The sequence below is a fragment of the Filicampus tigris genome, chromosome 1 (assembly GCF_054856515.1).
Source record: "Filicampus tigris isolate MCC_2025a chromosome 1, RoL_Ftig_1.0, whole genome shotgun sequence".
Taxonomy (NCBI): domain Eukaryota; kingdom Metazoa; phylum Chordata; class Actinopteri; order Syngnathiformes; family Syngnathidae; genus Filicampus; species Filicampus tigris.
The window spans coordinates 39,958,319-39,978,784 of NC_141217.1; the positions used below are offsets into that span (position 1 = coordinate 39,958,319).

At 45.4% G+C, this 20,466-nt stretch overlaps 1 protein-coding gene across 5 annotated transcripts in view; it reads right to left on the bottom strand.

Moving 5' to 3' along the window:
- Positions 1–727: 727 nt before the first annotated feature.
- LOC147154078 (nck-associated protein 5-like) overlaps positions 728–20,466 on the bottom strand; it is an 87,141-nt gene continuing 67,402 nt past the window's right edge. For 4 of the 5 annotated variants that reach the window (XM_086040747.1, XM_086040756.1, XM_086040764.1 and 1 more), the window contains 12 exons: positions 19,425–19,463; positions 19,221–19,340; positions 15,083–15,187; positions 14,379–14,567; positions 10,778–14,301; positions 10,279–10,384; positions 9,586–9,673; positions 7,386–7,691; positions 6,718–6,833; positions 5,268–5,403; positions 4,797–4,966; positions 728–2,390 (listed from right to left, as the gene is read on the bottom strand). In XM_086040747.1, the coding sequence (XP_085896873.1) occupies positions 2,106–2,390; positions 4,797–4,966; positions 5,268–5,403; positions 6,718–6,833; positions 7,386–7,691; positions 9,586–9,673; positions 10,279–10,384; positions 10,778–14,301; positions 14,379–14,567; positions 15,083–15,187; positions 19,221–19,340; positions 19,425–19,463 (5,184 nt within the window). In that variant the 3' untranslated portion in view covers positions 728–2,105. Of the gene's footprint in view, positions 2,391–4,796; positions 4,967–5,267; positions 5,404–6,717; positions 6,834–7,385; positions 7,804–9,585; positions 9,674–10,278; positions 10,385–10,777; positions 14,302–14,378; positions 14,568–15,082; positions 15,188–19,220; positions 19,341–19,424; positions 19,464–20,466 lie in introns of those variants that run through there. The other variant, XM_086040783.1, reaches the window with a different exon arrangement.

The following is a 20,466-nucleotide window of genomic DNA, read 5'->3' on the forward strand; positions in this document are numbered from 1 at the left end:
TGACTCAAGAAGCTGGGATGCACTCACTTTTTTTTTAGATTGAGTTATTGCGCACCACTAAGATGACGTTCTGCATGTTGCAGCTGCAAGTCATTATTTTTGGACGACTTTAGAGTCCTATTGTTTCAAAAATATTTCTTTGAATTTGGTTGACCTCAGGGGCGTTTGACGTTAGAGCAAGATTACATTTCTCCTTTTATTTGCTGCTCTGTTTGCCTTTAGTACAGCATCAAACTAGGTGCTAAGATAAGGGAGAAAAATCTACTATCTATCCCATCATTATGATGTCGGTGCTCTTGCTAGCTCCGGAAAGGCCAAATTTCTCATTAGCTCGTGACGGTGTGTGTGTCTAGAGTACACATCACAGTGGCACTGATAATTCAGTGACCTATTCCCCTCTGCAGCCTGCAAGGAGCAACTCGAAGCGTTACGCAAAAGTGCACATGGACATTCTGTTACAGCACCAGATCAATGCAGCATATTAGGCAGATTATGGCGCGCAATCACCATGATGGAGATTAACTAATTGCATTTATTCAGGCTGCATAATGAAGCATCATGGGACTGCTTACTTGGAAATCCCTCTGCACTCTTGGCGCAAAGCGTCTCCTGTTGACAGATTGTTGTTAGAAAACTGATTACAGGAAAAGCCCTTTGGGCTTCTTTCGCTTCCTTCCTGCAAGACTCAGTGCACATACTGGGACAGACAAACGTGCAACCGCTTGGCTGCAACAGAAAATATTTGTCATATTTATTTAGGAAACAGTTACATAAAATAGAGCATTAGTGTAACAGACAAGATTGCACACAGGAATAATTGTAAGAATGAATAATTAATCGCATTTACCAAAGTAACACTGCTGGTAACCATTTCCAAGGGAACATTTAAGGAGAGAGGTGAATCACACTACAGTCCGATAGTACAAAAACATGGGTATAAATACTCGACACCTATAGAAAAATACACAAGCTCTCCGCAGTCGCACACTATCAACAGTTTCATAAAAAAAAAAATTAAAAAAATTGCGACACACAGTCTGCTGTGTTGATTAGCACCAGCTGGTCAAGTTCCAGATAGGAATTTGGCATATTACCTATATATGTCTTTTAAAATAAAATAGTTTAGCTCTTTTTTGATCAAAATAAAGATTTCTATTTGAACAAGAACCCCAAAAGAATTCCATAAGAAAAGTTACAAGCTATTTTCAAAAGCGCATTTGAAAGATTGGCAAAAAGAATGTACACGTGTATTTTTTTTTTTTTGCGTACATATTTGCATATATGAATTAGCAATGCCCCTTCTGACATTAACTTATCTCACTTTTATTTACAAAATAATCATACGTCTGAGAGGTGAGGTTTGGTTCAGGTTTGCTTCAGAAAACCACATACACACGCACGCACGCACACTCACGCACTCGCACGCACGCGCACGCACGCACGCACACGAGATGGACTTTGCGTCGCGGAAACCGAGAAACAAATTATTCATGGTGTTTGTATGCAAGTCAACATCTTCCTGATGGTACAATCGATTTGAATTCAGTTTGTTCCCTGAGCTACCAACAGTCTGTTAATCTGCACTAAAGAGGAGTTTAGTAAATCAAGAGTAACTTCATTTGGCTCCAAGAGATGTCAAACCTGTAAATGAGTTTAAGAAAAACAAAACATGTTTGGAAGACACGTTTTGGAAGTCAAACCAAGTGTCCGTTTCTTTGACACTGGAAAAACTCATTAAATTAACAAAACTGAGCCAGGTGCAACGTGAAGGGCCAGATGTAGCAGCAGATTAAATTTCCTGGAAGATCCAAAGCAACTTCCAGTATAGTCATTGACTTGACTGGGTCAAAAGGAAAAACAAAACAAAACAAAAAAACAGTGTAAACCCCAAAGGACACCACAAGTTGCAATAAGTCATGTATTGCTACCATCAAACTACTGGTTTGAGCTTTCCGCCTCTAAGTGCTTTTTTTGTTGGGCTCGTCATCAACAGGTGAGGCGCAGGACTGCAGTCACTCAAATCAAAATTGATTCTTTCCGCCCGCCCCAGGCAGCGGGAACACTCGCAGCAGCCAGTCAATCTACGCTGTTGGACACCCAAATAATCACGCATCGTTGGAGACCTGGCTGGTGCAGGACGAGAAGCTGTTGTAAAGCGAGTCACTGAGGGAGCCTGCCGGATCAGCGGCAGCCTTGCCAGGGAAGCCACGGGATGACGACGGCCCGTCCACCTTGCTGCCACTCAACGCGTCAAAGCTGCCGCCATCGGCGATGGCCTCTTTGCGGACGCTCGAGCCGCTGTGATTGAGCTCGTTAAGACACTCCAAGGTGACGTCCAGCGAGCCGGGCTGCTTGGGGCAGATGGTCGTCTTCCCCGCCGCCATTTCCTTCTGTGGGGATACAAACATCGACAGGCTCAGATCTGCTCACTCTACACACGCTGGTCGACACATTAGGCTGAAGCACTTGTTGACATCCTTGCCGTGTGCTTTGGAAGGCACACGGGAACAATCACGCTTCATCGTGAGACTCCAGTAAACGGAGCAAAACAACAAATTATGAAGACATTGAAGAACACAAGTGGATTGGATGAGGCTGGTTGAGATGTTCCAGAGCAGTTCTAAATATGGACCTTTGGGACTTTTTACCTCCTTTAAAGCTCTGAACAACAACAACCTGAAGCATGAACACATTTATCCTGCAGCAACAGACGCCAAGTTAGGATTTGGGGGAAAGTGATTAAAACTACCTTGAAAGGAAGGAATTGGACTTCTGAAAAGTCTTTGCTTTTGTCATGTGTTACTGTAAATCAGCCGTGTCCAACCTTTTTTTGTTTAAGGGCTGCATTCATAAGGCCACTCTAATATTATTTCACTTGAATTTTTACTCAACATGCTAAAATCAGTCAAGCAAGCAATTATACATGGTTTATAACATAGCAGCTTCCTGTTAAAGGTGAAAGGTCAACTGTTTGGGATTTAAAAAATAAAATTGGGGTGGCTGACGGCCCTGTATCCACCCCTGCACTGAATAGCAGCCGAATCCCATCTCCACATTCGGAACCAAAACAAGAGCAAACTAAGCTAAAAGTAAGATGACTGTTTCTAAAATAGTTACTTGAGGATGAGTAACATGATATGTTCAGAAATCGCACCTTGACACAGCAAAATGTGCAACAAACAATTTTTGCTTCTAAAATCGTAGAAGTTTTTTTAAAAAATTATTTTAGTCATAAATGGTTCATTTATCTTTTTGCATATCGAGTGAAGCAATACAGTATGTGAACCAATTTATGAATAGTCTTGGCACCTATTTTTTTGACAACCGCCTTTCTCACTCTGCCCATCTCCACTTTTTTTTTTTTTTTTTTTTAAACTAGCTTTGTGGGCAGTGTCAACTGTCATTTTTAGTATATGCCGCGGGCCACTGAAGAATGGATGGCAGGTTGCAAATCGTCCCCGAGCGGTAACTTGGACACCTCTGCAGTAAATGAATCTGCATAATACAATTAATATCATTTAATGAGATGCACATATACTGTGTATAGTACTGTATATGAGGTGCTCTATTTCACATTCCATGTTGAAATGTAATGTTCGCTTTCCATTCCCCACGCAGCCCAAAATTTCTCAAGGCACTACGATGCACCGCGCTCACTGAGGAGGCGATGCGTGTTGATATGTTGTCTATTCCTTTGGACCAAAACCACCAGAAATCTCTTCAACTCTATTGTTCCTCAGGCGTTTTTACTTCCCAGCACCAACGGTAGGAAGACACGTAGGAGCAGGTGAGGATGAAGGGAGGGAAAGTCCATCGGGAGGACGGATGATGTGCTGAAAACAAAAGCCAGACGAACAGAAAAGAGAGACATGCAACTGAGAGCGAGACATCCGGAGACATGTTCCTGAAAAGGAGGACTCCAAGGGAAAGGGAACGAAGACGCTGTTAGCGCGAGTGTCAGGTGCTGTCAGGATGATGAATGGGAGGGCCAACGCGGGCCGTGAGGGCTCTGATGGGAGCCACTGAGCTTTGCATTGCTCTCCTGAGCGTTGGGGGGAATGTTATCAAAGGGGCTCAAATCACCGAGCTTTGACGCCAGCCACCAAACTTTCCCAAAGTGCGGCTGACGGCAATGGCTCACAAGTATGACGCTCCGATGCTGCAGCGGGTCCTGACGTGAATGGAGAAGGAGAGCAAAGATGCTCGCTGCGCACTGATTGGCTTCTCGGTGTCAATAAAAGCAAGTTAACTCCCACGCAGACGCTCAGAGCTCATTTTGACGGTTTGTGACGTGTGTGACCTCCACCGCCGAATATTTGGTAGTAGTTGTACTTTCCCTTGGCTACTTGGTCTAGTGTACTGTGCGTTTGGCGATTTTGACATTTTGCAGATTGCGTGAAAGTGCCTGCATCACTGCTGCATGGCTGATAGAATGACAATAAAGTTTGATTTGATTTGAAGTCATCTCGCTTGAGTTCATCAAAGGTCACAAATAAAACTCACTGAACAAACTCAAACGTACACAAGTGTTGAGTCAGAACCCCAGCCACACACACTCGGAATATAGATTTTTGTGTCAGGCCCAGCATCGGGGCAGTCGAGGGTAGCTCGGCTGTCCTGCGGCGGCAGCTGGAGGCCATTTCACGGTCTCTGGTCCTCATTTGTCATTGAGCGTCGTTAAATAAGGCTAGGCAAATACCCCCTGACACGAGATGGCGAGTCGATCGAAAGCAATTAGGCAGCTTTTGCTATGAAAATCTCCTGACGAAAGAAAACCTTGGCATTTGAGCACTCACGCTGAGCATGTCTCTTGTGTTGAGGGCTGTTTCTTTGGGCAACAGGTGGTACTGACTGGTCCTCCTGCTGTCCTTCTCCAGTTGTGAGAACATGTCGTGTCGGTAGAAGTCCATGATTGACAGAGGGTCCTCCGCACTGCCACTCCTCAGCGTCTCTTCACGTTGGTCGACTGGAGGACGGGCGGGTGAACATAAGTCAAGCTCTACATTTTTTCACAAGTCTCAGTTGGGTGATGCATTGAAGAAAACTTGGAAGTGGGCCATTGGGACCGATTGTTTTGCATGAACACTACGCATCGGTGTGGCCGTTGCCAAATCACTGCCTCCTGGTGAAGCTAAGCCAGATCAATTTGTCTCAACTTCATTAGAAGGAGCACTGACTTGGAGAAGCATTACAATTTTCCTCATTGGAGGTCTAAAATTTGGACTTGCCCGTTTTCCACAATGAATCACAACAGTTAGGTGACTGACCAGAGTTAACCATATCGCTGCAGTTGATCCCCGAGCTTTGCAGTGGGCTCAAAGTGATTGCAGGTCGCTCAAGTTCAGTCTCGGTGTCGCTGCCGCTACTGCTGCCCGAGTACGTACACAATCGCAAGGCTCGCTCCTAAAGTGAAAAACAGAAAATGTTCAAAACCATGCATGACACATTTTCGTCCTGATTACATGAACGGAATGTTGATTGAATATAGACCCAGTCGGGCTTTGAGATCTGCTGACTTGGCTCGATTAGTGGGTACCGGAGTTCAAAGTAAACTTGGTGAAGCTGCAATTAGCTGTTAAGCTGCACAAATCATTTTCTCTTGAAGTTACTTGAGAAAGCAAAGGTTTCGTCCTGTTACAGGGAAGTTTCCTCTTTAGCATTGTGGCCAAAGTGCTTCCTCAAGAGAGGTTCTGTTGGGTCTCTTTAACGCAGACAGTCCTCCTGGACCTGCTCCATTCTGAAAAGTGCCTTCCAGTAATTATTTTGTGCACTTCCAAACTTCATTAAGTAGGATAGTGCAAAATGCAAACACAGCAACAGACCATTTTTGTCCTTGCAAGCGTATTCTATGCATATACAGTGCATCATTCTAAAGGTGTATTCACACTTGCACTGGTTGGTCCAATTTAAACGGTTCATTCCCCACGCTGGTTCTGACCTTTTATGGAGGGGTCAGTTAAAACTGTCATGTCATGTCATGTCATGTCATGTCATGTCATCTTCCAAAGCGCTTATCCTATACAGGGTCGCGGGGAGTTGCTGGAGCCTATCCCAGCCGTCAACGGGCGAAGGCAGACTACACCCCGAACTGGTCGCCAGCCAGTCACAGGGCACACACAGACACCGTCACTGAGCGGGAATCGATCCCATGCTGCCCGCACACAACTCGGGCGTGTGTACCACTACACTATCAGTGGACTTCAGTTAAGACTGTCACTATCGAATCATTTTAGAAGCGTTTAGCATGCGGCATTTTGGGCTTAAAAAAAGTAGCAACTCGCTAGCTGCTAACGCTAACGCTGATCCTCCATCCTCTATTTAGGCACGCTGCCGCCTGCATGTCGTAGGTCAGGGCACGCAGAGTACATAGTCTCCTTCGGGTGACCGCACGCATTCGCCGACGCTCTTCCAAATTCAGAAAGAGAGAGCTGTGAAACCTGCGTTGAATGAGCCGCTCTTGACACTCATACGGAACAATAATGCAGAGCAGGAATGCGCCACGTACAGCTCCCATGTTTTCCTCCGTTTCCGGGTCCGTGCTGTGTATGCCGCCCTAGTCATGTATGTCCAATAGCAGCCCCAATTGTCACACGCCTAGATGTGTTTACAGCATATTTGCAAAAAGTACAGTGTGAATGCGAACCACACCAACTGAAAAAGCCGGACCAAAGAAGCGGACCAAAGGACTGTTCTAATGTGAAAACACGCCAAACTTACGGCCGAATTGTCATGCTCCCTCGCTTTGATCATCCTCCCACTTTCTTTGTCCTCAGTTGAGGCTGAACCACTGCTCCGTGGGGTGAATAGGCTCAACCTCTTGGTCCTGTTTGCACCTACAAGTCCAAAGGAAGAGCAAAAGGATGAGTAAAGTGAAGCGACGGCACACAACTGTAGCTATGGGCAGCCACAGCCACAGTTGAGGTGAAATAGGCTGCAGCACGAATCAGCCACCTGATTGTACCCCGCGGACCTGGCCAAGAGTGAGGCTGGAGGCTGACACGCTAATGTAAACGCATTTGTTTGGTGTCTACGGGGCGCAGCGAGCTGCGTGAGAACATGGAGTTGCCAGTCCATTACTTCGTGCCGTACGCTTTGTGGCAAAACAAGCAAAAAAATTCAATCTCAGCTGCTCAGGCCTCTAGGCTTGCTAAGTATGTACCCTAGGCATATACTTTAGATACTTTATTGATCACGTCGTGAAATTCTGGATCGTCCTAGAAATGTTGACGTTAAATAATTCCATTTAGTGCCTGAAAGGTGCCTCTTGAGTGAAATAATTATGAATTATCATTGATGCTCCGTTGCACAAACAAGAGTAAGACAAATAACAATGAGAATATATATATATATTTTTTTACTGAGTAAGTTATTGGAGCTTGACTTACCGGCTAGTTTGGGCAATCGGGTCTGGGAATCCGGGGTGAAACCACTGTAAGAGAGGGAAGGGTCCGAGAAGGAGTGACCCAAGCTTCCAAGAGCATGCGGGTAGGTGTTGGGTAGGGAAGGCACTTTGACACAGGGTTGCGAGCATTCTGGAGGAGGGGAGTTAGGCTCAACTTGGAGCTCGGCAGACACCCCATCCGGGCTGGGGTCACATTTCGGGACGTGGCGTCCGCCGGCCCGTGTGACAGAGTCGGGTAGAGGGAAGGTGCCAATCCCACTGTCCAGTGTTCTCATCTGGCAGCTGGAACCTAAAGTGACACGGAAATGTGACAACTAGGGGAAGCAAGGGTCAGGTCAGCACGCAGGAAAAGCAACGAGGGCTTCACATGCAACGGAAGGGCTGGTGAGAGTACAGGGTGTCTGTGACGGGTTCAGTCATCGGTACAAAGGAGAGAGAAAAAAACATTTGGATCATGTTCAGCGGAATCACATGTTATAATGCGTCAGTGCACGGCCAGAAACTTCCTTTAATATAAAAGGACACACAGCAACTCCTCGGGACACACGAGAGTAATTATTCAGAGCTTACGGCAGCAATCGGTAACAAGGATGTTTTGAAGTGGGCGACCAATTGGTACATTGGGTTCGCTTATGTTACACAAGTGAAAATGTAGCCTAGTAAAAAAGTTCAGTTGAAGTAAACGTTTGATTGAACTTGATTTGTTTTCTCATGACAGGATGTGGCATCGCAACCACACTTTGACTCACAAGCAAGCAAAGGAACAAAAGACAACACATTTTCAAACCGACTGACAATGAATTGTGGCACATTACGTTTGGTCTAGGTTATCTGAAAGCCTTTTGATAGGGTTGGGGTGCAAGCTATTGATACCAAACTCATCCAAACATTCCTTTCTGGACCTTAGTGCACTGTAACAGAAAATTGCCTTCCCCAATATACAGTAATTGCCCAAAATATCGATTCAGGGGAAACTAAATTGTCAGATCAGCCCTCACCAATTGAGCAAGAGGTCCGACCCGAAACTTTTGTCCAAAGTGACTGCTCGTTGTTTGTATCAAATCTGTGCCATTTGAAGAATTCAAAACAAAACACATTGCTCAAGCTGTTTTGCGTGCACATTATGCATTTGACATCTACACGCACGAGCAGCACCTGTGAAAATCATTTGCGGTAAACATGCCCCGATGAACAGCTTGTTGTTTGACGCACTTGAGCGCATTTGCCACGCTGAGCAAATAACACAAGCGAAGGGGGCCGCGTGTTTGGGGGATTGGGAAGGGCTCCTTCCTTCCATGTAGGAGGGAAAGAGCAGAGTGGAGGCAGCCATAGATTACCGAGTCGTATAATGGAATGCCAGGCCTGACAGTTGAAAATGCCCTCTATAAGCAAACTATAACAAGTTCCACCGTAATTCCGGCCTGAGGCAACAGCAACTGGACGTAATGTAGTTTTTCATGAGCTGCTATCACATCCGGGCTGCATGCTCGGGGGCGAGAAAGCCGCTGTGATGATAGTGATACCTTCACTGTCTGATGGTTAGCCTCCATTTGTTTTGATGTATTTATTGTTTTTCTGCTCTGGACCACGTAAAACGTTCTTTATTGCTCAGGCAGCACAAGTTAAACGTAGAGGGATCTTCGGACTTTGTTAATAGGATACTGCTGCTTTTAAAATGTTGTGAATTTTAGAGACAACATAATCTGAAAATTCATCTATCACTTTGAATGTAGCTTTCCGGTTCGCTTGTCCGATTAGTTTCACCTGGGGTTGTCATCCCCACCCTCTTTCTTGAGCTGACAGCCTTCACTCGCTCACTTCTCAATGGCTCGTCACCTCTCGCATAGTTTTGCATTACCTCTGCCAAGCATTTCATTGATATTCATACGGTGAGATGGAGTTTTGTCTGGCTGGACACAGTTACAATCTCTCCATCATAGGTGAAACTTTGAAAGGGTTGTTTTCATACTTTCCACACACAACAAAAGCTGTAATAACACAGCAAGCACTCAGTCATTATGACCTTTAAAAGCTGGATGCCTGAGTTACAAACACGCTGTAAATCCCATCTGCCGAACAAGAGTATCTATCACACTGCAAAAATAACGAGCACTGCCACGTGTCAGCCGGCTTAGCGTCAGTCTGAAACACTCCCCTCCGTTAGCACAAACGTTAACACTTACCCATCATGTGGTCTTGACCAGTCGCATCTGCCATGCGCCCGTCTTTGTTGTCAGACCTCAAGTTCAGCTTCTGACTCATTAAGAGGGTCTGTGAAGTCAAGATTACAGTCGGACCTCAGTATGCAGTTACTAGATGCGAGATTCATTGTCAACATTGGAAAGTGGGTCCATTAACTATACCCTAGTTATAATTTGGTTATTCAAGTGTGAGGTGAAAAAAAAAAAAAAAGAGAGTCACAGAGGTTATAAAGTGCCTGTCTGTCTTTTGTGCTGTTTGGTGGGTAGAAGATGGATGGAAGGCTTGGCGAATGGTATCAAATGGCCCTTTGTCAAATTGAGTGCTTCTGATAAGGAGCCTCCTCAGTGCTATCAAAGCCCCACATCAGGATTAGATTTCCGGCGTCATTCTGCAGGGCTCTCTTTTTGACTGCACGTAGTCCTCTCTGTTAAACGTCCTTTTTCTTGTTATTATTGCTTTTAAGGCTCGAAAGAACTCCCCATCCATGTGTAATCTTTGAACTCACCCATAATAAAAACTAACATATACCAAATTCCTCATTTTAATTGACAAAGTGGTGTGGCAGAAAACAAAGCATCATGTAAAGTTCATGTGCGTCCTGACACTTGAATTTGTGAGCGATACAACCCAATAAAAGCAATTTCTCATCCAAACAAAGCAAAATGTCCACTTACAGCCGCGTCGGGACAGATCTTCGCATCTCCCTTGGTGTCTGAGTGTTTCTTGGGTGTGGAGATCGCTGCAGGCGATGCAGTGACTAAGTTGCCTTTGCCAGCAGTCCTGTGAAGAAACAATATTTGATCTCTATCTAAAGACATTTTTAAGGCTGCTCCAAACTGTGTCGCAAAACGCCAACAAACATGCTTCTCAGAAGGTGCGGAAAAAAAACATCAACTGATCAGTGTAGTGAAGCGTCGCAGTGTGCCTGTGCAACAATTGTCATGGAGTCAGAACTGGAACAGACAGCTGTGTTTGAGATGAGGTTTTTTTTTTGTTTTTTTTTTCATCCCACAATCTCTCGGCAGTAGCGGTTTATGTTTGCATGAGCACAATCTATTTGTTTGAAGGATTCAATTGACTGAGTTGAGAGACAACTCAAGCTAGCTGCAGTGACAGGAGTGAGTCAGTAATCAATGAAGGGTGATTCATTTGTGATGGTTTTGATTTACGCACCTGCCCAAAAGCTCCTTCACAAACTGGTCCTTGCCGATGAGCGCTGTGGTGCACTGGATCTGACTGGCAATCTGGCCCATTTGATTGTTGCAGTGGTCCATGATGCAGCTCAGCTTGTTGCTCATCTCCGATTGATTCTGCGCCTCCAGACCGTCATTCCTCTTCTTCTCCTTCTTCTTGTCCAGCTTTGTGTGTTTGCCTCCGAGCACCGATCCAATCTTCATTTCTTTCTTCTCCTCTTTTCCTTTGGGTACGTCTGCTTTCTTTCCAGTCAGAGCTGGAAGTTTGCTCTTCCGGAAGCCAAACCAGTTAGCCAGCGAAGGTGCAGTCTTTTGCTTGGCCTCACTAGCAGCGACCTTCTCTTGTTCTTGACATTTTTGCAGATTTTCTTCGATTCCCATCATGACCTTTTCTTCAATAGTGCAGGCTGATGGGCTGATTTTTTTCTCCTCTATATCCGGGGGTTTGTTTGGCGAGTCTGTCTGGCTTTTTACTCCCGAACTAAATTCGTCCTCATTAGGGGTGGACGCTTTGCCTCCTGTTTCTCGCACCACGTTTTCTGAACTACAAGGACAGGAGGCTGGAGGTTGAGCGTGAGAGGTGACTTTTCCAGGCCTGCAGATGTTATTTATTCTATTTTTTTCACTGATGGGCAAACCGCACGTCTCCTTGTGAGAGGGTGAGGTGACTGTCTGCCCCTTCGCCGTGGCTTGAGATTCATCACCTTTGGAGATTAACTTTGAAGTTCTCTCGGGGGGAACATTTTGACTGCTGGGTCTCGTCCTGGGAGAATAGATTGGACTCTCGGCCAACCCAACGCTGGGTACCTCCAAGGAACTCTGTCTGGACAGAGTGTTGCCCCTTTCGGTTGAGTTGGTGATGATCTGAGTTCTGATTTTTCCTGCCCCCTCCAGAACATTCATGTTGGGTTTCTCAATGTAGTTGGTACTGAAGCTCTGGCTGCGGGCTTTGGCCCCGTTCATTCCCAAGGCTGGCTTAAGATGCGATTTGGTGGTAATGGATATGGATCTCGAGAAAAGTTGACTGCTCCTTTTGCCTTTGTCGCAGACATCCCCCTCCTCTGGTGTCAGAATAGGATTGACCTCCTCTTCCAGTAAGCTACAGTGAACCTCACCTTTCACCTCCGTAACAGGCATCTTGGGTGGCGCATCGATACTGTGCACAGGCTGCAAGCTGTCACATTGGCTCGAGGCGTGTGAAGTCACAGTCTCCTTGGAAACTAAGTTGATATGATCTTTCTCTTGCTTGTCTGGCAAAGAGTGACTATTTTTATGGCTGGGGGGAGATTTTAAAAATGCTTTGAATCCCATCGAGATGCGGCTCTTTGGACTCTTCTCTGATGAGTTCGGGGAGGTCACGACCGAGCTTGGCGGGCCGACAACATTTTTCAAGTTTTGCAGTTCTGTCTTTGCTGTTTGGGCTTCCTGAAGTGAAACTGGTAAACTGGCTGAGGGCTTCTGCACAGACTGATGATCATATTCGTGGGTGGACCCTCCCGTATTGTCAAATGAGCTTTGAAGAGAGGACCCTCTGATGGCACTATAAGGAGGAGGGACATTCTTTGAGCTTTTAGGTGCATTTTCCGTTTGCAGGTCAAAGCCTGAGTTTGTGGGAGGGAGGTAGTCTTTTGAGGTGATCCGCTTTGGAGTGCCTGCGATGGGTGCCGTGCCGGAGGACTTCTGAAGGTGCTGACTGGCTCTGTCAACCAGTTTCTGGGGCGCAAGTGCAGTCCCGTAGCCGGCATCCATGTCTATGTCTTTATCTTTAATGGGCAGTGTCGCTTGCATATTTGGTTGGAGAGAGGTGTAGTAACTTGGGGGAGGGCCCCTCACAGCGGTCGGCGTGGATGGCTGAGCCACCCCTGTTTTATGTGCTTGAGGTGACCCCTCATAATTTGGTTTGATCAGTAAGGAGGTGGTTCGACCAGGGGGAGCGGGGGGTGAAGGGCACCTGAGTTTGTTTTTTATGCTTTCACAGTGTTTGTCTCTGGTTGGCTGTTCACAATTGTCAGCATAGTCCAAGTGTCTCCTTGACAGTCGGGGGGAACTGGGGGAAGAGCTCTTACTCCATTCAGACCTACTGGGAAGCTTGGAGTTCGCCACCTTTGGACTCTGAGAGCTCTTGATGAACCTGGACATTTTAGTTATTGGAGGTGGGGGGGTTTTCTCCTGACTGGGAGTTCCTGAGCTTCCACTGTTTGGCTCAGTGGTAGTGCCCTTTGACAATCTGATTGGGGGTGCAGAAGGTTTATGACAACCTCGTAGTTTTGAGCCACCAGACATAGGACTGGCAGAATCATTCAGAGGTGGGATTGAATGTCCTTTATTAGCTCGGCTGCAGGACGGTTTGATTAACTTCCTCTGCGGAGTAAGCTGCATCGATAACCGATCTGCATTGCCCGCCCTGCTGTTGTTTGCTTTGCTGGTCCTGAGCTGATATTCGGATGGCTTCTCTGGACAATCCAGGACTGTGTATTTTTCCGTATGTGTTGATTTCTGCCTTGCTGGCTTCTCTTGGGCGTCCAATCCGTTGTATTTATCCACTACTTTGCTAACTGGTACACCAATTATGGGACCAGCATCTTCGGTAAGCTTCCGAGGACTTAGTTCAATCGGCTCCCCTTGAGCATCGAACACCGCCAAGATGCTCTCCTCGGACAGATAATTATTTGCCGCTTTCGTTGCCTTGACAGGTTCTGGTCTCCCATCTGCGGACTGGGTTCGCACTTGGTCCTTTTGCGAGCGCTGCGGAATGAGCGGCCTGAAAGCATTGCGGGACATCTTCTCCGCTTGCTCTTTCGCTTGGGTTGAGGGCACCTGCAAATCCCTAGAATCGCATTTGAGTTCTTCTAGATCGTCCATATCCGAGAAGCAATTGGAGCCTTCCGGATCTGAAGGGGTAACATGCAGCACTGACACTCGAGTAAAAGCTGATGGCCGTCCACTCTCAGTGAGACAACTGCTGATGAGTTTCTCAGGACGCTCCTTTGGGTCAAATTCAGCGGGGGGCTTTTTCACCACAAAGGCCGAGCTACTGCCACCCACACCTCCACCTCCGTCTTGTATCCCCTCCCAGCTACACAGAGTCTCAGAGATGTCGTGCGAGAGCCTCTTGCAGTCCAACCAGCTGTCCTTGTTGGGGATGTCAGCTGCATGGCCAGATTGCACAAGCTCATCGTCCGCATCATCAGAATCATACGAAAACCTTTTTCCTACAAGAACCGACGCTCTTCCGACATGGGTGGGCTTAGACACACCTTTGCTGCTACTCTTGATGCCAAGTGAGTAAATGCCCTCGTTGGAGTTCATACAGTCTTTGTAGCCTGACTTGGAGACCCTGGATGAAGACGAGGACCTGTGCTTCCTCCTCTGCAATTTCCGCAGCCCCTCTAGTATGTTGGTCTCCTTGCGCTTGGTGGGCATCTGTTCCTCCAGCGGGGCGCTGATGTTACTTGGGGCAGACGACCCCAAAGTTAGCCTCTTATCCCAGGTGAGAGATGAATGCTGAGTGAGAGTCAGACGAAAAAGATGAAAATCCTTCGCCAGCACGCTTGTGTAGAAACCAAGGAAAGGATTCTTACCACTTTCCCGCAGGAGCGCCCATCGTTCCAGGTGTAGGAGCCGCTAGAGAGTTCGCTGCATGCGCTTGACAGGGACAGTTCGCTGCTGCTACAGCTGCTGCGTGGGTACACCGGCATCGGCGCTGTCAGACTCAGCTGGCTCAGACACTTGGTGATGGGCAAACCTGACTTTCCGTTCAACTGGATCTCCTGTGAAATGTTCAAACGAAGACAGATTTGGATGTGATGTAAGATTTGGAAAAGTGAACAGCTCTGCCGGACACAGGCTGTTGATGCTGCTCTGGATGAAAAGAGGCTCAATTTGTACGTCTACCATGACTATTTCTTGAAAGTAATGCAAGGAAATCTGCACATTTTGGTAACATGAGGAAAATGACCCTTTTGAGGCATTGTTATTTCATAGCCAACTCCTTTTCTCGCCTGAATGCATAATGTATAAGGTGACCAATGGAGAACATTGTCCCACAAAGTAATTTTTAATGACAACCATCTCAATCGATGGCTTTCTGGTAACATGACAAGGACTACTTCTTCTTAGTGTTAAGTGATACCAGCAGCCATTTCTGCAATGAGTGGGTAGGGGTCAGGCTTTTAGATAGTCAGGCCTGTATTTTAATATCATGTAATGATTTCTCCAGTCGCTTGAGTAGACGGTTACAAAAGCAGCACCCAAAAAGGGAAAAGTTGCTTCCCATTAAGCTTACAGTCGAAGGGGAATCGGTGTTCCTGGACAGTAAGAAAGCCTTGCTTCTCTCGGGCTCCTGCAGCAAGTCAGCCGCAGACAGATCCATGATCCGTGACTGGAGTTTCTGGAATGCAAAAGGTGCAAACACTTGACATCTGGGATCCCGGGGAATGAAAAGGAGCCTTGCTCTGAATTTGGGCAGCACAAAATGAATGTTTACATTGAATCAGGTTAAAGTCATCATACACTATGTGGACGTTATTTCTTGAAAAAGGTCCTTCAGATCCTCTCTAATTGGTCCTTGCGCAAGGCTGGATTCCAGCTCACAGACATTTACATCATCGGTTGGAATAAAACATAAGTGAACAAGAAATAATTGCATCGGGGAATAAGGGACCCCTCTTAATATTTCCCCCCCAATTCATTTGCTTGAGTGGGAAGAAGACAAAACCAAATACAGCTCCATGGGTTAATCGTACAGTTTAATTAGCCGGGCTTTCCTGTGAGCAAATTAACTTCATTTGAATTTCTTGTGAGCGCAGTGCAGTATAGTATGTTTGTATATGCAAACTACAGAAACGCACGTCACAAATGCCAGGACTTCATGATCCAGCTGCGACTGTAATTCTAAAAAAATAAAATAAACAGTGCTTTACATATGCCATGGACATTTATGGGATACAAATCCGAATGAAACACCAGTTGCTTCTCATGAGCAAACGTGACTGACTGCCTGCAGCCAAAGCACAAAACAACATTTCTCAAAACTTGAGCTCTCAGTTGCAGTACTGCAGTTGCTTGTCATTTGAAGGCCATTTTTAGGCTTTCTATTTGCTAAATGTGTGCGTGCGAATTTAGGCACCTTTCATTTTTTAAAAGATTCAATATCAACGTCAAAGTGATGCAGCCTTCCTGGGACATGCGACGGGAGTGGCTGGAGTGTCACAGGGTTCTTGATCTTATCGTAAAGACTCAAATTTCACCCCCTCAGCATCCTCATCAAGCATTCAGTCAATAGTGTCGCTGGGTCAAGGAGGGAGGAGGATTGCAGCCGGCCAAAAAAGTCGAATGGATGGCAGGTCCGCATGGATTTTTTTTTTTTTCCTTTTTAGGGTTCAAGGCCAGAAGCAAAGTTGAATATACTGCCAAACATTTGCAAGCCCGCACTTTTCAAAATGTAAATATATTGCCGATAACAATGAGTTTTATGGCTGCTCTTGTCAACATTTCTAAGATCAGAATATGAAATATTTGGTGAGAAACAAAAACACCAACTCAACATGCAATGCTCATCTGCATGACCCAAATGCCCTTTTCTTCCCTCTGCATAGCCAGATAAATACTATAAGAAAAACTCATGACAATAAAGCACTTTGTGAAATAAACAGTTACTTAACGACGATACACTGTACGTACTCCCGTATGGTTGTATTCGGGCGTTGTTTGCGACATTGACAAGCAGGAGAGGCTGCAAGTGCAATAGCAGCAAGGAGGTCACGCTCTGTCCTTGAGGCCCTCAAGTGGTGCAGCGTTTGTCCCAAGTAATGGGACACTTAATTGCCAATCGCCTGCCATATTTGATAAGCACTACAGACTGGTTAGGGGTGGCTGCACAGCCACACGCCATCATTTCCAACTGAGCGCCACCATTATTGTTTGATAGCTTTTTTCCAATGCCTTTGTCAAATGTTGGTGGCTGTGCGGCACAAATATGCAGCCAAAACCGCAGACAGGTGAAGGTGTGCGGATGGCGACGGGCGCCATCAAACTCATGATGGCGCTTTATCAGCAAAGCCCAAGAAGCCCATGGGGAACGAGAGAACATTTTAATTACTGATAAGCAAAAGCTTCAGAGCCGGACTGCAAATAGCACACAATTCAATCTCTCAACACTTGAAACAGCAGTTAAAAAAAACAAAAAGTTATTGAATCTTTTTACGGAATAAGAAGAATAAGGTAGTGCCGCAATATTGATTATCATCGTCATCGTATTGTTCAACTTCACACTTACAACTTATAGGAATGGAGTCATTCAAATAAACAGTTTGCACAGTCTGTTATAGGAAGAAGATGATAATTCAAATCAATTATATAGCACCTATTCACAACACAAGTTGCGCTTTACATGTGCAGCATGTTGAAAACCACAAGACCAACAAGACCGACAACTGATCACCAAGAGAGAGAGGGACAGAGAGAGAAATAAGGAAGCAGTGTGTATAATAATGATTTTATGGAGTTGCAGTATTATGATATTAGTATTACTCAATTATTTGTTTGATTCTACACCGAAGAAAGTTTTTGTTGAATTTACCCAATCTTATTTCATCAAGTGGTTGCACAAAATAAAATCATCTGGATCAAGGTAACTTTTTTAAGGTAGACTATACATCTGCGTACTTAAAAAAATCCATGTACTTAAAAAATGTATCTGGATTGTGGCAGCCACTTAATGAAATTAAATTGAGTAAATTCAACACACCATTTTTTTCAGGAAGTGAAAGTGTTGACAAATTGTGGAAACAGGAGCACCTAGTTTGGGGGGGCGGTGGGAGGGAAAAGGTTATTCTGGAACTTACTACTGGCGGGGAATGAGAATGAGGGCTCTCCGCAATGTCATTGTTAATGATTGATACATATTTTTATTGATTTAAATTTTTATCACGTTAGGAACTCTGAAATAATTACCAATGACCTGCTTTGCATAAAAATACGTTATCTTTCTTAATATGGCTCGCCAGAGTTAGTTTTCTGTCCACGTAAACGTCTTTATAATTTATTTTCCGTACAAATGCTGAGGTGCTCTTGCTGAACCAGAATAACAAAGACAGAAGACATTATTCCCGAGCATTTCCGAGTAATGTCCGCAAACGAGGGTGGAAAACAACTGGTGAAGCTCTAACAAATTGGGACGTTATCACAGACATTATAACTTCCTATTTTTCCTTTTTTTCCCCGAATAATGTGAATGCTGGAATGGGTAGTAGAAAAAATGCCGTGTTGAATTTACCGGTACTCCATTTTATTTTGTCAAATGGTTGTATAAAATAAAATAATCATGACAGATACATGATTTCAAAATATATCTGGATCCAAATGATTTTATGTAATGAGTAAATTCAACAAAAACCCTATTCAGTGTGACCCAATGAAAAGACAAGGGGCTACTTTATTAGCTCGACTTAGCACAAGGGAAAAATGCATTTTGTCAGCATGGACAAATATGGATGTGGTCTGAGCACTGGAAAAGGCAGAGCTCATGATTGATGTAGTGACTATTCAGAGAAATGTTATTACATGTGATTAAACCTCCCAGTACCCAGTCATTTGCTGACGCTGACAAAAAAAATTAAGACGTAAAATCCATAATCTCTTGACTGCTTTGTGGCTTAAACATGTTGGAATGTGAGAAAACCACTGCAGCAATGAGCTGGGCTTGCCGGTCACTTCAGTGACATCATTACAGTACTATCCACTTGGAGCCTTTGACACGTTTCAGATTGACAACACACCCAGCGCAATTTTGTTTCACTAAACTGTCTCCTCTCCCCCTGTGGCAGTCGGGCTCACTGATAGCTTCATTTTCAACTCACCGCTCTTCCCGCCTTATCTCCCCTGGCTCTCCCTTTATGCCTGTTCACCCTCTCGGTTCTATTTAGCTCATTTTTTTCAGCACTGACAGTCCTGTCCTTTTCTTTTTTTTTTTTTCTTTCTTTCTTTTCTTTGCAGCCTGTTGTTTTCATATTGACAGCGTGGAGCCCTGTGGCCCCAGTGCTGACCTTCCGCACCTGCAATATTATACCATCACTAAGAACAGATGGGCGGGTCTGTCTCATTTCTTCTCTTTCAGCCCGGCGCTTTGCAGCAAAGTGCTTGTGTTCAGGTGGCCCTGCAATGATCTGAGGCAATTTCCAGCCAATCCAAACCCACATCCCCTTAGTAGGCAGTGCAAAGTGCAAAGTCATTTACTTCACAGCCCCGCTGAGAAAGTTGGAATATGAAGATAAACCAATCAGCACTTTGCAGCCCCTTTTTTTTTTTTCATCAAATTCTTTTCATTATCAGCGGAGACCAAGCACCCTCTTAAAAGAACAAATCAAGTGGAAAATAACTTCAGTTTAGAATAAGTTCCTTGCCGTTTGGCTCTCGCAGCCTACCTGCAGGAGCAGCTCGGAGGTGGGCTTGATACGCTGCTGGAAGAGAATCCCCAGCGCCCGATTCTGCTGTTCCAGATCAAAGACTCGCGTGCGCAGCTTGAGACATTCTTCTCTCAGGTCCTGGTGGCAACACAGAGGCAGAAAATGAAACAATGTGCTTGTGAATGTTAGACTCGGGGTGGAGAAATTGAGGTTGAGACAAACCTTCTGCGTGACGAGTGCCTGCACGACTTGATTGGCGACCTTGAAAGGCACACAGAGAGACAAGAGCAAGGTCAGTCATAAAGGGGGCACGCTGTGCAAAATGGACTTTTTGCTTCCATACAAACTGTCTCTGTGGTGTGTCTGTGAACGAATGAAGTTATATGCGCCCATGAGGCTGGGTGAAGGTTTGCCATTTGCCACTATGTGGAAACACTAGCGTGTCAAAGCCACAAAGTAAGCAGAGCTGCAGTGTTAGAGCAGATGAGCTTTTGCTAACAGCGCAATACGCAGCACATATGCAAATATTCAGCAAAGATGACGACTTGGACGTGGGCGATGTGCGTGTGTCCGCTGCATGCACCACATGGATGGATCCGCGCGCTAACTGCGTTGGTGGTTTGGTGAGAAAGTGCTGCCTTCACGAGTGAGAATGAAAATGATGCTTTTCCTTCGTAATGATGGGGGCTCGCTAATCTTCCTTCTTCAGACTGCTTGAGAACAAGTCGCCGCTTGACTGGTTGCAAGTTCGCCTTAGCTGCGCCTCCACTCAATATGGCAATGAAAGCTGCACTCTGCACTGGCTCAGCAATACAGTTGCGTCAGAAAGTGTTCCCAAGGGAACTTAGGTGTGTTATAATTGTTTATCCTTTGTTTATTTGGACACAAACATGTCAGAAAACCTTTATCATGACACCTGGAAACGGTTTGAATAGTGTCAAATGTAAATGTTCAAATTCTACTCAAGCTACACGTTACAAGACTTCTTGAGGCAGGATCCATATGCCCCAAAACATATCATATTCTGCAATAAAGTTTCATAAAGCAATGCCACAGAATATAACAAACATACATTTGATTACAACACAGACAAATCTAAAAGTCCTACAATGAAGGGTTCTTAATGATAGTTATTAGTTCTTCCATGGCCTCATGTCCCTTTCGTTCCATCAGGTGTTGGCGGGAATACGAATTGTAATTGCCTGAGAAAGAAGCCTCAAGGGAAACCTCCCACCAGTGGCCCGGACTCGTGCACTGTCAGAGC